We start from the raw sequence: 18,069 nt of genomic DNA on the forward strand, positions 1-18,069 counted from the left end.
GTAACTCCTCAGACAGTGAACTGCAGGACAGCTGAACCAAACTTCTCTCTGAAATATTTCAAGATGTAGTTGTAGGTGATAATATTGCCTCTACAGCTGCTTTCCATGGGTAAGAACAGGAGCACGGCAAGTGGCTACTTATGAGGCAGCATGTTTTTATTTTCACAATAGTGAGCCTTTCCAGCCATGCTGGCTGTGGTACAGCTGAAATCTCACAGCAAGCAAATATTATAGTTCCATGCAGGTAACTGTGATAGGTGTAGTTACATGGAGGTTCAGACTATCAGCACACTTAATCTTGCCTGCTACCACTGGGTCTGCCCCTCACCTTTTCCTGCATGCATCCTGTAACAGTGGGCACTTAAGTGGTTTGCTTGGTTTTTTGTTAGTTTGCTTTGGAGGGATTTATGCTTTGTTTGTTTGTTTATTGCGTTTTTTAGGGGGTGTATTTTTTTAAAAAATGAAACCAAAACCCTATCCCATTTTGCAGCCGTCTGGGTGTTCCCTGCTACACAATACAGAACTAATTGTATGGTTTTTGTCAGTGGTTACAATTTTATTGTCATATAAAATAAACAGGTCAAATGTTCTTGCCCATTTTAAATACTTGTAGAAATAAAATTTATTTTTAAATTAATACATGTTAAAAACCTCAGTATTATATAATAGGGTTAGTCATGTTTAACCATACTGTCTGTACATAGCTAGAAGATATATTTTTTCCTACTCTAGATAATATTCCATGTTTAGAGGGTATTATTTTGTAAACACTTAAGCATGTGATCTGCCTTATACTAAAAAGAAGTCCTGATGGCTGCTGTTGGCCTGGTTACCTGTGAAAAGTTAGGCAAAAGCCTGCAAGACTGGGACACATTTCAGAGAACAAGTAGTTGCTTTTTCTTGTGCAGATATTTTCATGTTCATTTTCAACAGATTTTATCAGAGAAATGGAAATTATTACAGTAGGAACTTCTGGTGTTTTGAGACAAATAGCAAGTCACTAATAATGTAACCAAACCATCTTCATGAAGTTGCAAGTGCTTTGGCAGAAACCCCTTTCTAACCAACCTGCAGATGAGTTGGGGCAGTGTTGTGTGTTTTACCCAAGTTCCACATGTGGTACTCAGGGCAGTTCTCCCCGGCTTTGTCATTAAATAGCAGATGTAAAGTAAATGTTTGAAGTATAAGTTGACTGTATTTGAAGCATAAGGGTGATGAAAGTGATGCATTATGTCACTGTAACACATTGACATTATCAATTATGTGTTATTAAACAGCTTAGCTAACTGAATGATTTACCTTGTGTTTAACTGCCTCTTTCAATTAAAAGTAGCAAATGCTGTAGAAGTGGGGCACAGTCATAGAAACCATATATTTTCTCCTGTTAACACCAGCACTGTTGACATGCAAGTGATGGGAGTGTTGGCATTTTGCTGCAGGCTCTAATGGGCTAGTTTAAATGGCCTAAAAAAAGTGATTAATGATTAGGAACAGGAGTGTTACACAGCTTCACAGCTCTTTTCCTCAATGCATTTCCATTTGCGTCAACCGGCTGCACACTTGGGAGGTGTTATTTCAAAGTAGTCAACACAGGGGCATTTTTCTACTACCATTTGTTTCTATTTCTTAGGTCCCTTTGGTTGTGCAGATATAGCTAGTGTTTCCTTAAAGCTGTAAGCTTTAGTGATAAAGGAGGATATCCAATCCTGGTGACTGATATCTAAAACTGTGGAACACTATTGTAGTTTCAAAATATCTTTGCCATCACCCTGCTTACTCCTGTTTGGTTTATTGTGTTGGAAATAATCTAAAGGTTCCTCTTGGAGTAACTGAAGCACTTCATCAACCAGTACATGATTCCCCTCTGCTATTCACTTGATTTTTGCAAGCAGTAATTTGTACATTAGTCCTGCTTGTTTGTAATGGGTAACTGTCCACCCCTAAGCCCTCCCTTTATATACATGGATACACATCTACATATATATCTGTTATGTGTATTTCTTTGGGATCTGAGATCAATAGGCACTGCTGCAACACTCCCACCCCAAGTAATAATTAAAACTTTAATCCCTCTCACCCCAAGTAATAATTAGGTGCCATGAGTCGAAAAAACAAGTAGTTCCAAAAGAAAATTAAAAATAAGGTTGGAAAATCCAGCATCTCACTCTTTTTAATGAACCTTCAGAGAGTGAGGTGTCTAGCAGACATAATGCATTCTCTTTGCTCTTTCAAGCTAAGGCAATATCAAACACTGGAGTAGAGGGGATTGAACACTCAAGGGGAAGATATCTTGTACTTTTTGGAAGTTTATTTCACTGTACTGAGATCTTAGAGCTTGTGGCTGAAAGTCAGCACTTGCTCTCAGGTATCGTGTTGCAAGAGAAGGAAATACATTTTCTTAGAACAGGACATTTGTGTAGTATTTTAGTTGCTAGCATTTTTTTAGTCATCAAAGTGTGAAGCTAACTCTTAGCTGTGTACAAATTCAGCTAAGTTATCTGTATAAGAAACTTTAAAAAAAAAAGTTCATACAAAAATTTGGAAGGCAGAGGGGAAAGGTGGGGTTTAGGTTTAGAGTGCAGTGGTGTTGACTGCAGCACATATACTAGAGACACTCTTTTGCAGAATAGAAATGATGCCAAACAGATCTGCAGTGTCTGTGGGGGAATAAGCAGTGGCTCAAAGGTGAGCATATCACCAACTTGGCTTGTCCTTGAATGTGGTGTTCAAGGTGCTATTGTAGCTCGTGTTCCTTTTTAATGCTATTTTTAGGAAACTAAGGCTGAGGCAGGCATGCTAAGACTCCATGTGTGTGTTTGTTCTCTGGCTTTGCAGTACCTTTGACTCAGCTGATGGACTTCAGCCAAGCATATCAGAGAAGGAAGAATCCAAAAATCATTATGGTCCAACCTGTTTCTTGAATAAAATGTGTCCAGGTGGAGGAGGAAGCTGTAACTCTGTGTGGTGGGGAGTGTGGTCAGAGGCTTTGGTTAAAGTCGAGTGTTTTAAGATGAGAGAATGCAGACTGGGGAGTGCAGCTGGGAGTACCCCCAGGGCTGTAATGGTGTTTGACATGGCAAACAACTGCAAACCCCATCTGAGAAATAGCAGGCCTTGATAGTCCTGCTGCTGACACAGCTACTTGTTACATCTGAGAGATTCTCCTCTTGTTTGCGCAGTACATAGAGGGCAGTTTAGATGAGTTTTCTTGTCTGCATATGCACGGGCCAGAATATGAATAAGTTTTACTACAGGTGTGAAAAGCTGCTTCCCTTCTTCCTCCTTATCCTTATGAGGACATTTAGCTTATCAGTAGCCACTTGAATGTCTTGGTTGGTTTTTCTATTTATTTATTTATTTTATTATATTTTAGTTTTGCACAGACGTTTTCTGTTTGGGGAGCCCGCATTTCTAGTCCTTGGCTGGGCTATGTAAAGCAGGGGAACATCTGCTTTACATAGTTTGCAAGTGTTACTTATTAACTCAAGCTCCCCAAATTCGGGCAGTTCCCAGGCCAGGCTCAGCCTGCTACTTGTCCTTTGGAAGCACGTGTTGAAGTTCATTACACACATTTATTCTTCAGTTTTCTGCTTGGCTTGGATTTGCTTCTAAGATTCTGTTCTGAGACGATGATGTAAACTATATAATAATTTAAAAAATATCTATTTTTTTCCTTAGGCACCCGTGCAGCACTTTTCCCCCTGTAGTTCATAGTAGTACTGCTTGTGGGCAGGTTTCAAAGGAATCTCATCTCCATATGGTTTTACCCGATAATCCTTTATCCACCATCTTCAGCTCTCATTCCGTTGCTTTCTTGCCTGTGGCTACGTTTCTATCTCTGCATCAATTAGCACAGTGATTTATACAACAAGCAAGCAGTTTAGAGGTAATGGTACACAATTAACATCTCATTCCACCATAAAGGGTATGCTAAATACCCCAGTCACTGCTTTCTCTGCCTGGAATTGAAATAAGTGTTTGTCCTAATTCATATGCTATCTGATGTGAAGTGGGCCTGCTTTGTACGGCACTACACCATTAATCTAATTATAGATAGCTGCAAATGAAGTGCTGTCTGAGCACAGAGACTGAAGAAAATAGCGCTTTTGTCATTTAGCATGACTCTGTGAAGCAAGATCGCACTTTACACGGCAGCACGGCAAAATGGGAATCTGAATAATATCGCTGCCTGTTGCATCTTTTCTAATTACAACAGCATTGTAAACACAACTGGGCGCTGATATAAATAGAGCTGTAGATACGCTGTCATGTGGGTTGTAGGAGAAAATCCTTAGTGTGCTGTTGTATTAAATGATGCATCCTGATTGACAGCTACCTTGAGACTGCGCTGATGGAGTTGTCAAAGCATTGTGCGACCGCGCTGCTCCGGCGGCGGCGGCAGCTGCGGCTCCCGGCCGGGCGGGAGGACATCGCCGGCTCCCCGTCTGTCTGTCTGTCCTTCCGCTCCCGGCCTTGCCGCCCTCGGCTCTGCCCGCCCGGCCTCCGAACGCAGCGGAGGGAAGCTGCTTTTTGCATGGCTTTAACCCTCGGTAGGTTTCTCTAGAGTGTTAATTACGTATCACACAAGGAATGGAAAGTGGGAAGTGCGGCTGAATTGCGAGTCTAATTAAGTTTCTGCTGCTGGAGTGTGTACTACGTGGTGGTGAGGCTCCTCTCGGTCCTCGGCTCTGCCCGCCCGGCCTCCGAACGCAGCGGAGGGAAGCTGCTTTTTGCATGGCTTTAACCCTCGGTAGGTTTCTCTAGAGTGTTAATTACGTATCACACAAGGAATGGAAAGTGGGAAGTGCGGCTGAATTGCGAGTCTAATTAAGTTTCTGCTGCTGGAGTGTGTACTACGTGGTGGTGAGGCTCCTCTCGGTTTTCTTTCCCTTTTGCTGCTGCTAGAGGCTTATGATTTTTGTGACTTCGTATTTTTATTTTTGTTATTTTTTTCATTAGCTGTCTCTGTGGCAGTTTGTGTTTGCTCCTCCATCAGACTAAGAGTGCTCTTATTTTGTGCAGGTGTTAATGCCAATCCTCACCACCACCCTGTGGAAGCAAATTAGCTCTAGAACTCTGAGCTCGGGGGAAAAAAGTGATTTGCAAAATGTCCTTTATCTCCTTGTTCAGTAAGGAGTCCTTGACTCTCAAAGAAGGTGGTGTCTGACATCGTTGAGTAATATGGAATAAATATTTCCTCCTTAGATGCTGTGGTGGAAATCTAAGCAAGGGTATGGTCATGATGTTGATGTGTATAATGGTTAATAAAAAAGGCAGCGTGCTCTTTGTGTTTGGAACTGGAACATTGCTCGGGATTGCTTCCCCTGAATACAGAATAATGTACTCGAGTGAATTGATGACGTCAAACCACAGGTGACAACAGTGAAGTGACTTGAGGCGGGACGTGGATTAGGAATGCTGAAGGGAAATTATGTGACCACAGTTAATACATTTCACTGGTTCCAAACCCCAGACTGTGAGGCTAGTGAAAATAATGAAGACACAGAGCAGACAATTTCTCTACTGAAATCTGAGCTACGTAAGATTTTCACCCTTCTGACCACAGGAATGACAGACATTTGAAAAACATGGTTGAACATTTAGGTAAAGCATGCTGAAAATCCACATCTGGTCAGCAGTCCAAACACTAACATAAGTAACATATGGGTAGTGATTACTCTATAAAATCTCCAATGGAGTTTGAACATTTACAGCTTCTGGGGACATGAGTTTCAAGTGTACAGGGAAGATCATATTTAATAAACTAATGTGAGGTGTAACAGAGTGCAATTTTGAACATTTTGGTGAAGATAGGCCTAATATTCTGATGTATATGGTAAGGGAACCATATCTGTGCGAACTACAGAACTTGTTTGAAGCACAGATGGGGCAAAATATGCCCTGGCCATCTTTTTTTGTAGCAGTCAGTCTACTTGCCTACTGACTTGGAAGATCAGTAGGGAATGTACTGACGAAAAACAATCCACAAAACCCAAGGTATAATTTTCACTGTATTTGGTTTCTTCTCTCCTGCCCCCACCCTGTATTGCTATTACTGCACCTTTTTGTGTACTTATTTTTGTTTGGGAGATTTGGTTGTAAGAGGTAATTTTGCATTTTACATAAACATCCAATTTAGTGGGAGAGGTCGGACAGGATGCTGTTACCCTTAGAAAACTATTAAGTAACATCACTTTTCCCTACTATAATTTTTGTCAACTGACTGTGGACTCCAGTGGTCTGGTGGAAAAGAAACACCTGTTTTGTGCCATCAAAAGCTGTATGGCTCCTTTTGGTACTGCTTTATTGACTTAGGCTGGCAGAATTGGGCTTTGAAACCCTGTGGAGCGGAGCAGTGGCTGGTGACAAGTACTCATCAGCACAGATCTGATGGCTAGCAGATTTCCCTGCTCTCAGAGTCCACCTGCAATCTATTTATGACTCTAACAAATGTTTGTTCTGGTTTAGGCCAGTGGAAACCTCCTGGTCCCTATTTATAACCCAAACTTAACAACCTTCCCCAATTTACACCCCCTTCTTTCTCCCATCTTCTCCTCCTCCTCCTGAGCATAAAGGAAGAAAATCAGAACCTCATCCGCACTTGGTTAGCAGCATATCAAAACTTCTGCTTCCTATGTTCAGCATTGTTCTCGCTAAATCAAAGGCATAGCAGTAGCGTTTGTCATGTAATGAAAATACATGGTATTTTCTTAATTGTCTTTGTTGTGGCACCACTGGTGGGCATTGTTTGACGAGGTCTTCCAGAGAGTCCTGTGCTCTCACTGAGCTGCACCTGGGTTGGGTGAACAGCACCCTGCACCCCACTCCACAACTCCTCTCCAGGGATAAGGAGCAGCATCACAAAGGGATATTTATGCAGGTATTTAGTGGGGTCCAGCCAGCAGCAGAAATACATCAAAGGTAATCTTAGAGAAGGAACCTTTCTTTGCGCTATGTCTTTTTATATTCTGAAAGGTCATTTGTGAACCAACTGTACCAAAAAAGGCCTTTCCCCAGAAGTTTACTGTTGTTATTTTTTACTTTTTGATTACAGTAACTTGCTTATCCCCCAAACAGACTAAAGAACAATAAACAAATACAAAGGAAAAGGAACAGCTCATCAATAACAAAGACCTGCGTTTTAAAGCTTTGAGAGTACTGACTCTTACATCTCACTCCAAGCAAAGCAGGAGTCCTGCAGAGAAAGGAATCTAAAAGATATGAAAATTATAAAGATAGTAAAAACAATGTTTGGTAGGGATATTTTAGCTTGATGTGGAGAACTGAGCTTTAAAGTGCAGCATACTGAGGAATGTGTTTTTCCCCCACTGCTGAATGTTGTGAAGCACATAGGGAATTCTGTATTTCAACCCCTGTGAAATACTGTACCCTAGATTAATGCAGAAGGTCTGGCTTTCTCTTCAAGTTTAAATTTTGAAATTGGGCAGCTCAGGAGTGTTAATGTAGCTTAAGAAAACGAAATGGCATCTGAACCTAATCCTTTGAAATCATATCAAAATAGTCTCTTGCAAGAGGCAACAATACAGTACACAAATATAACTTATTTCTGCATTCTTCCTTTTTTTATTTCTTCAAAAAAAAATTTCAAACTCTTGAGTACAAAGAAGACACCAACCATGGATACTGAAACTGTGCAATTTGTTGTAATTATATTCCCCCCCATAGATTTAATGAAGGACTTTTAAGTACAATTTATCTTTGATAAATAGTCCCTCTACACAGAATGTTTATTAGATTGACAGCAGAATACACTCTGCAAGCTTTTTTTCCTTGCCACTTATGACTCAGATGAATTTTAATAGGAGTAAAAAGCTTTTATTTGCACAGTAATTTCACTTAAGGATCATATCCTTCAGAAACTGGCAGACACTTGTATGTCTTGATTGCAAAACAGACACTCAAGAGTAAAGAAACATGCATAAGATGTTATTATTTGACTTGTCACACTGCTGCAATTCTATTTGCAGCTTATGTCACCAATTCTCCTATGGGCATCGCCCGCCGTGTCCCTGCACACAGAGCGTGTGTCCGTGTGTGCTCGCACACATGCACCTGGAAGAGGGCTGTATCAGCCTGGAAAGGGAGCTGTGATCAGCCTGGACGCGGTGCCTTGAGCTGGGAGAGGGCTGGCTGTGCTTTGGGGTGGAAATCCTGAGTGCCACAGCCTCGCTGGCCATGGTGATGCCTGTGGGAGCCTTGGGGTTAAAGCTGCTTTCTGCATTAAAAATGGTGCTGGTTTCCCCCTGCCACGGCATTTGTGACCGAGGCACATGGCTGGGAATGGTCGTCAAATTTTGGGATGCTACTTCCAGCTCCAGGGAGCATTGCTGTGGTGTTTTACTACACTTACTGGGCTGTGGTGGCAGGATCGGTTCACGTAACTGTTTGCCTCTGTTTCTGGTTAGAAGGAGTATTTCCGAGTGACTGGCTACACTGTTCATCTCACAAATGTTGTGTGCCCACACACCATTTACGGAGGATGATTATCCTCTGTTACATTGTTTTAATTCGGCTTTGAAAGCTGCATTTTGAAGATGTCACTTCAGAGTTAATCACCTTTTGCATGTATTTCTAATACCTTGTTCTGCTTCCTACAGAAGCAGAAGGTAGAGTCCCCCTTTACCTTCACCAGAAGGATATCGGATTTTTTCTGTCCATGTAAAAATGAAAAGTAAAGACATTTTATTGTTAATAAAACAATAGCTAATTGTTTTGGAGGAAAACATACTGTTCCAAGCAAGGTGTTGAACTTTAGATCAGCAAAATACGCATTTGAATTGTAAATGCCGTCCGTCGGATGCTTATTATTAAAACCTTTGTTTAAATTATTGATGAAGTGCGGTGCTGGCCTTCGCTCGGTGTGCCCTGGCGAGGCGCGAGTGTCGCACAGAGACCTGCTGCCATCTACTGGCTCCGTGCGCTCCCTCCCGGGTGCCGGCCGGCCGTCCGTCCGTCCGTCTGAGGGCAGGGAGCTCGCCAAGTAATGGCAAGGTTTTAAAGACTAAAAGCTCTGGGGCCGAAATCACTTTAGGCAATATTTGTTTGCCTTCCGAAGGGTTTCGTTTAAAGGGAGGCTCTCACCTGAGGGTCTTCATATTCCCCTCTGATTTTAATCCATATAGAACATACTAGAGAAAACAATACTTTCTCCAGATAGGTAATGGCTGCTGAATGGGTTTTATTGCAGATAAAGCATATTCAATACAACGATGTTTTATTGTTCTGCTTATGCATAAAAAATCAGAATTGAAATGGAATTAATAGGTTTTAATTGCAAAATCTGAGCAAATTACTAACTTCAAACATTAAATACATGGTAAATGTTTAAAAGGTAAACATAATGTTTAAGATCAGTCGTGTCATTGACAGTCTGCCAGCCTTTCCCAAAAGGTCAATTTCCAGTTCATCACTGCACTGGAAAGGAATCCCTCAATATTCCTTCTCCACCAAAGATAATGTACAGCAAGCATAAGGACGTTTTGGTTTTTAAATTTGAATCTCTCCTCTCTACCCCCAATTTTAAAATGAGTCTGACATCTTCTTACTGTACTTGATTCTTTGGTTTTATGTGCCCTTTGCTGCAGACTGGGGTTGCATATTTTTCTTTCTACATCATGAAAATGAAACTGAATAAAGATTTCAAACAGTGTTTTTTAGACACTCCTGTGAAGAACAGCTAACAGATATATTACATAAAAACATGCCATAAAATAATGCAGGTTATTGACTGGAATTCACCAAGGTACAGTTTTCTAAACCAGTCCTCTTCCTATTCTTTAGTACAAATTGCAAATCCTGACGAAGGTTGCTGCGGAGCTGAGCAAGTACATGCCAGAGAAAGCAGCAGAGGACACCTCCAGCATTTTGAGATCTCCCATGCCTGGAACAGTGGTGGCAGTTTCTGTCAAGCCTGGGGACATGGTAAGAAATGTGATCTATATATCTGCATTTTCATTATATATGCCACAGAAATTTCACCTTGGTGCAACTGAAACTACAGGTCACACGGTTTGGTGTGAGGTTTTTTGTTGTCTTGGTTTTGTTTCTTTTTTTTTTTAATCACCTGTAGAATAAAGTGTGCTGAAAGATGTGTGCTGTTTTTAGTTTGAATTTTAAAAACTAAGAAGGAAAACCAATTCAAATTACACTGGCTTTAAAAGAAAAAAAAATCAGCCTGGTACAAGTTCACAGCAGAAACTCAAAGAGATAGCTTGGTTTTGTATCCCAAATACCTTGAGGGGCAGGACAAGTACAAGGGAGAAAATGGTAAGTAAATTCACGTAAGCGTGTGTGTGTGTATGTATGTATGTATCTATCTATTTATATCTAAAAGCTGTTAGTGCTAGCAGGAGGAAATTGTTGATTTTCTGCCCTGAAGTAATAAAAATATTACTTGAAAAAAAGGGGACATGGGACAGATATTTAACTTTACCTGTTGTTGTTGTTGTTGTTGTTGGTTTTTTTTTTTTTGTTTTGTTTTTTTAAGAAGCCATGTGTTATCATTTTGCAAAACACATGAGTTGGGAATTCTATGCTGGGAATTTCCTGGCTCATGTGGTAGTCTTCTTGTCTTGGAGAAGAAATGAACTTTCCATACAGAATGGCTAGGGATTATGCTGTTGCTGGTCTGGGGATTTCCAGTCCTCCTTACCTCACATTGAGTTGGAAACACATTTTTGTTTTAAAGTTGTGTATAAACACTGACTTGAACTCAGCTTTATATGAAATTCTACCACATTGTATCATATGTTATTTCTAAGGTCGTGGCCCTTACGTCTCATAACCACTGAAAACCAGGTAGTGAGAGCAGACACAGGAGTATTTGAATCAGATGGTGCATATTCATTTTAAAGTACTGTCTTCAGTGAAATGATGCCATAAACATGTATGTAGCACTTAGATACAAAAGGAAGCTTCATTCACAGGGTTCATAATTTATGGCAATGAAACCTAGATTTTCTTGAAAGATGATTCAAAAATGGGATCAAGATCTGAAATTCAAAATCAGGATTGCACTTATTACGTGGCAGTCATCGATCATGCTGGCAAAGTGGTATATTTGCTTACATTTTGCTATTATACCACCTTTGGTTTTAAAGTACATGGTTGTTTCTGTCTGTGTTCAGTGAAAACAGAGTCATCATATTAATATAGAAGATCTGTAGGTGCTAATGTTTGTAGTAATGAAATAGAGACATTTCAGAGGAAACAGATCTAAGTTAAGCTGGTAAGAAATAAAAAATTCTTTTAGCTTCTACACTTAGCTCTCTTGTCTATGATCTATACACACACAGTTCAGATACTTTAAAACAAATGAACAATATTCAATTAAAATATTCTTTATGTCATGACATGGACAGAGGAATCTGCTTTCTTTGTCAAGGGCAAAACAAGTGGCTGAATGAGGAAGATTGTAAGCAAATACTTTTTGTGAAGAATTAAGGGAAACATTTTTAAGTAAAGGATTTTAAGACTTTAAACATTTGTTTAATATTTATTTTTGGGAAGTTAATTCTAAATGTTACCAGCCTTCTTGCCCTGAAGAATAGTTCTTGTTGTCTTGAAAGAATATAATCAGTGGAGAAGGAGGCCAGAGCCTAAGGGATTTTAAGTAAATAAATAAATGAACCTCCCTCCACAAATCTACAAGTGGTGCTGTGCATCAGAGCACAAGTCGTTAAATAATGTGTGTGAGATTTCTTTTTTCCCTTCTCCTCTCCTGCAGCTTTTTGCTGGAGGCACTGAGTGGCAGAGCATTTGAACAGCATAATCTATGTTCTGCTGACCTGAGCTTGTCATTGCTAATTGTGTGGCTTTAATTGCAAAAAACACATTTGCGTTCTTGAAAAGGGTTTAGCTTAAATCCTTCCTTTTCAGGACTAGTGTCAAAACGTTAGAAAAAAAGCGAGGCAGCCAGCGAATGAGGGTAACATCAGCTCTCGGCTCTGAATTAGCAGCGGGATGGTGGGATTCAGATTACTCCTCTTGGCTGTCTGTCACAAACCAGCTCACCCACTACAGCTGCTGAAGGCATGATGGGCAGGGAACTGTAGCTCCTTGATAAATGCAGCTCTTTTTGTTGCACTGCTTGGGAAAAGTCTGATTTCTTTAGTGCGCTGGAGAAATGGGAATTTAAGTAGCTCCTATTCTGTGTGCTTGCCGCTGGGTTTGGCAGTTCAGATTTGCACGGTGTGTGAAAACAGCACAGCTGAAAAATGGGAGAAGGTGAGGTAGTTGTCCATCCTTCCCCTCAGGTGTTGCTGCTGCTAGCAATAAAGCTGTCAGGTTATAGCTGCTCTGAGGCTGCTTGCCCTGAGCTGTGAGCTGGGCACTACAGTGCTAGTGCAGCACAGTCCCTGTGCTCACAGAGATGCTGTCAGAGCGGTCAGGAGCATGGGGAGCTGAGCTGCCATCCCCCTCCCTTCAGGTGTAACTTTACAAATGGTGAAAAAGCACCGAGAGAGGCTCACCTCATCTTTGTGTGCCTGGCCGTGCTCGCAAACCCGTGTTTATTGCCCACGGTTCAGCTCCAGGGCACCGCGCCCGGCCAGGTAAAACACATGGTGTTTGTTAGTCCCTCTCCGTGTTTCTGCAGCCAAACGAGGGGGCAGTGCTCATCCCTGGGTAAGTGTTCCCCCCTCGATGTGTCATTGTTTTTACTTGAAGCATAGTGTTCTCTTTCGGCTGCTGTTGCTGAGAAATGCTTTGGTCTGGTGAAGCCTGATAGGAGATTGCGTGAGCATCCTCTATCCAGCTGGTCTGATAAGCAGTTTTCAATTCATTTTTTGCCAAAAGATATTGCATATGCAAGGAATTTATTTTCTTTTGTCTGTAAGATGATCTGTAGATTTTAGTAACACAGTGGGGAAGTGCTGTTTGTCATTTAGAGAGAGGCAGAACTTGTGATGCTGCCAATTTCTTTAGGTTTTTAGTTACTTTCTACTTTCTTTATTTTCCTTCATGTGATCAGAAGACTGTAATTAGTTGTCACTCAGTTATTCCTGGAAGCACAATGAAGGCACTCAGAAGCAGAAAGCAACATAAACAATGAAACAGAAATCTGGCTGACTAGAAAGAAGGTTAATATTATTTAGGGTAAGAAGATTTAAATTTAGATTGCATTCCTCGTAACACTGTCCAATTTATATAGGAAATATATCCCTTATTGGGGAATGTTTGTATATTTGTTTTCTAAGTAGTTGTTAATGATTGTGTGCATTAGGATGAAATTTGTATTTGGGAGAATTAATTACTTTTTGGTCCCCCATGGTGCCATAGGCCAGAGAAACCACTGGACTTCAAGAGTCCAGGCAAGTAATTCACTCTGTTTTCACTAACCCTGGTGGCAGCACAAGCCAGCCCTAGTAGCACACAGCAGGATTTTTATGCCACAGTGTGGAGAAGGCACTGCACATGGTTCTAATCTCACCATAGCTATCCACAAAGACAGTGCCATAAAAACTAATAAAGCTGCACAAATTCCTTTATTTACTCAGAGGGCAGGACATGGATGGGCACTTGAAAATACTACTTTGTATTGAGTTGTTTGGTGTGGTTTTTGTGCACGTAGGATTCTGTGCACTGAAAGTGCAGGAGAGGGGAGAGCTCTAGAAATCCTAATAGGTGCACAGGTAAAGCAGTGTTGTTGTTCCTAAAGCAAACACACCCAAAGTGTTCCCACCACTGATTCCAAATTTGGTAGTCTGGACTGTCCACAGCAACAAAGAAAGATCTTAGCTGTCCTGATTGCCTTGCAGCCTTTGCTATATTTTCACCTTTGAACATAGCTTTTGCTTTTTCAGTTTTCTGTCTGTCAGGAATATGAAGGTGTTTTTCTTTTAGCTGTATGCTTCTTTTGGTTGTTTTTCCTTTTTAATAACCTTAGCCAGGACAGGTGTTGTTAGTAAGCTAGGCATTGGTCAATAAGCCAATGCCTAATAGCTGGCAGCCTAAATCACTTTAATGATTCCCCTCCACACTTAAATATGTAAAAGGAAAGCACCCCTGGGTGAGCACCCCAATGTTACTGAGTCTTTGAGGACTACAGCCAAAAGAAGACGATTAATTATTTTCACCAAAGTTTCTAAATTGCCTCTCTTTCCAATAGATTAAGATTACTCCAGGTTTTATAAGTTATCACAATTCAAGCCATTTTTATATGTACTTTTCTCATATAAAAATTCCTTATGATTTCAGCTAGTGTAGCTATGGCCATTAATACTGCATGGGATGAATTTTTTCATATGAATGGCAGCTGTTAAATGTAGATGCTAATTGTCTCAGTAATTTCAAAATTGGGTACCTTGAAGGCTGCTTTTTTAGTTGTATAACTTAGGAAAGACACTACTGTGTTTCCACCTTTTAAAAGTAATTAAAGAAAAAAGTTTTAAACTGCATTCATCTTTCAGTTCAGCTGCATGCATTTTATTTAAATTTCTCTTGTTATTCTTTAGAAGAATAGTTTTTAAGAAAATCTTTATTCACAATTTTCCATCTCACAAGCCTTGGTAAGTTTTGCCATGGGAAAATATGTTTTGTTTGACCTCTACTGCTGAAATGCTCACTACTAAAAAAGCAAAACAAAAGAGCTTTCTAAATTCTATTTGTCACATTCATTCTTCATCTGAAAGAAAAGGTGATGTTTTAACCTTACCTGTTGCCATCAGGCAGTTGTGTGTTGCTTAAAGTTGTATTTGCCATTCAGACCTCAAAATCCTAAAAAAAAATCTCTTTTCAAATCTCATACTAATTGGAATTTATAGCAGAGAAACAACATCCAGGTTAAAACAGAAAAAATATATTTGCTTAAGTTTCACATTCAGTTGGATAATTATGGTATCAATGATTTAGTAAGATATTATTTAATTCAAATACCACTTTTCTCTTGTGTATGAATGTTTTTTTTCTTTTGTTGTCTTTCCTTTTTCTTTCCCTTTCCCTCCTTTCCTCACTCCTGTTCTTCAGAGCAAATACAAACTCCACTTGTCAGTTGAAGGGAATTTGCAAACTTGACAAAATATGGTCACAAAACTTACATAGTTTTTATGATTCTATGTATTTGACAATTTTCTTGGGGTTTATCTTCTGGAGGAAAAAGCCCTGTTGGTAAACAGGAAATGTTCATGGTTGTACAATACTCAGAGTAAATGTAATTAAATACTTCACCGTCTTTATTACATGGGGCCATGAGTAATAATTGTAGTTACATTTTTAAAAAAATTAACTATAACAGTATTTCATAATGTATTTTTTTATATTTAACTTGAAAAAATTTTACTATATATTTCATGCAATTGCACAGTCTGAGATTTTTGTTTCAGTACAGTGCAATTAAGAAGGAAATCCTATTATGATAAGTTAGAAATAATGAATATTATCAGAGTTTCCTCCTAGGAGAAAAAATGTTACCAATCCTTTGAGAAGAATTCATACAATTTTTAAATTATTATTTTGGTGTGCTTTGCCTTTTCAAGTAATAAACAACTTTTTAGCTGTTACTAAAAAAGTTGATTGGTACAGATTAGGCTGAGTTAGCAGAGGAATAGCCCCACAAGTGCTCGGCCTGAATATCACTTGCCCAGCACCCTGGGATGGCAGAGGCAGTTGGGGCAGTGTGTTTTGGATAAGTGGGAGTGCAATGACCAGTGCTGATTGCTGTCAGGGGGACATCAGTGACCTTCAGTCAGAGGTCAGAAGATGTGGGATGTGCTATGTTCAGCTTCATTTGTTAAAGGAGTGTGGCAAAAAAAGTTTAGTAATGATTTGTCAAGTACTATTAATTGCTGCTAATTATATTTGCAGTTCTGTAGCTCTGGTTTCAAAGTTAATTTGGAAAGAAGAGAAAACTTGCACTAATTATTTTACATGGTAATGGACAATGCCAAGGAATTGCAATTGTTGCTTATCCAATTCTTCTTGATTTGTTTTCTTGTTGGATGCTGGCTGCCAGATTGCCAATAAGTCAGAGAGAAAAATGTCTGGGAAGGGAATGATACCAGCATGGACTAAATTTAAACAACAAATAAACAAACAAAATTCCCAGTATCTTCATAAATAGTGAACATATATTTAATTCACTGCTCAGTGATTTTGCACAAGCACAAACAAGGTGCATGTTTGCAGTTATTTTGCAGAAGGCTGCAAGAGAGGATAACTCTCTTTCACATGGCACTATCTTGCATTGTCCCTTTTCACTTAAAAGGCTCAACAGGGACTTAAGCTTCAGTACAGTGGAAATTGTGAGTGGTGTTTACTGGTGTCTTCCCAAAGATGAGGAAGGAGATACCAATAAAACACAACTCTCACTTCACTTCAACCAAATCTAAGCTCGTATTTGCTTCGGGCTGTCATTGTTTTTTTCCACTTCAGCTCCAAGAGCCTTAAAATGTTCCGCATCAGAGCACCTGTGTTCTAAATATAATGGTCTTAAAAATGTAATTGAGGGATTTTCACTTTTGTAGGCAAATCAGCAGGGTTGATATTGATCCGTCTTTTTAGGGAGCCACAGTGCAGCAGAAGGTGATACTGTAGAGGGCCCCGTAAACCCTCGGAGCCTTCTGTCTAATTTGGCAGAAAAACACAGAATGTCGGACAACAAAAGAACGATCCGATTCCGTAAGAAATCTTCATCCCTCCCACCTCCTTTTCACAAGATAAAAAAAAGAGACTTAATTTTTTCAGCTGCACACAATGATTTGGTGCTCACTCTTGCATTGAAACAGTTGCTGTCAAAACAGGCAGGAAACAGTTTTCTTTTAATTGCTGAAATCATTCGGAAGTGCTTCATGCACGGCTTCTATACAGCAGATGCTGTGCATTAATTGGCCTGTGTAGGGCTGACCCAGGGTTCCTTGCAGCGGGCCCAATTTTAGGCAGAGGGTTTAAATAGCTTATTTCTTATTTTGTATAACCTGGCGTACATTATGAGCGCGCCTGCACGTGGGGTATTTCATGGTCTGCAGTTTCTAATGTCATGTGGGTTTCAAAACCTGTGCTTCTCTGGTAATGTACTAGCAGCAGGTAAGCTCTAAATACCATCCATCAGGAGCTAATTTTTTATCCAGATACTCCAATGACTGATGAACCTGTCTTTTGTATGAATGTTCAGCACAGGAGAAAGCCATATGCCCCTGGCACTGGTTCCTATGCATTCTTTACAGTTTGTGGGGAGGAGATTAAGGAAAAAACAAACCCTTACATTTCCATGTCTTTCATTTATTTAGCAGTTAGCACTTTCTAAAATAGCCTTAGTATTTTTTTTTAACTGTGAAAAGAGATTTAGGTCTTTTAAAGCAATCTGACTACCACTACTCATTTTCTTTATCAGGAATATTACTGCACACCCTTAATAGGGAACCTTGTTTTGCTACTCCCCGTCTGTTCAAAACAGACCTTAGCCCATTAGAAGGTCCTCCCTTGTGTGGGAAGACCACAGCTGTTACTGTAAATCTCATCCAGTAACTGTATCACCCCCATTTTGTGGCTCTGAAGGATGAAATTGAGAAATGGAATACTGTGCAGTCATCCTTTACATCTCCAATTTTAGGCCTTTGCACATCATTTTCATGCTTTTATTCCAAATCAAACAACATTAGTGAGCAACACCACTCTGTGCTAAATGCCTGGTGTCTAAGCAGCACCTACAATCTTTGTTTTTGGAGGATTTAGGATTGGGAGGCAAGTTGGGGTTTTGTTGTTGGTGGGTTTTTTTAATTTTATTTTTTTAATAAATAAAGTCTTTTCTCTCCTTTCTCCCCCACCAAATCTTTCCCAGTCCCCAGAGTTTGTCAGAAGCAGAAATCCAGATGGTAGTGAGGTGCCTAAGATGGAGGATGCTCTGTTATGCCTCCAAAGAGGAAGTGGGAGCTCAGCATGGCTTACAAACACAACTTTAAAAAGGCTTCTGTTTCTTTAAATCATTCTGAATAAAGTGGATCTAACTTCTTATGAAGGATATTGGGGGCTTTAATCAGAAATAAGAAGTGGTTTAAATCATTAGCACAACAAAGCAAACTATAAGCTTGAAGATAAAAGTCTCAGGGGAAAGAG

At 39.9% G+C, this 18,069-nt stretch overlaps 1 protein-coding gene across 1 annotated transcript in view; it reads left to right on the forward strand.

Annotated features, from left to right (window-relative positions):
- Nucleotides 1-18,069, forward strand: part of PCCA (propionyl-CoA carboxylase subunit alpha) — a 201,998-nt gene that overhangs the window by 175,897 nt on the left and 8,032 nt on the right. Inside the window, exon 17 of the mRNA XM_031059546.1 lies at nt 9,802-9,942. Within this exon, the coding sequence (XP_030915406.1) occupies nt 9,802-9,942 (141 nt within the window). The remainder of the gene's footprint in view (nt 1-9,801; nt 9,943-18,069) is intronic.

Source organism: Geospiza fortis, unplaced genomic scaffold (assembly GCF_000277835.1).
Source record: "Geospiza fortis unplaced genomic scaffold, GeoFor_1.0 scaffold84, whole genome shotgun sequence".
NCBI classification, from domain to species: Eukaryota; Metazoa; Chordata; class Aves; order Passeriformes; family Thraupidae; genus Geospiza; species Geospiza fortis.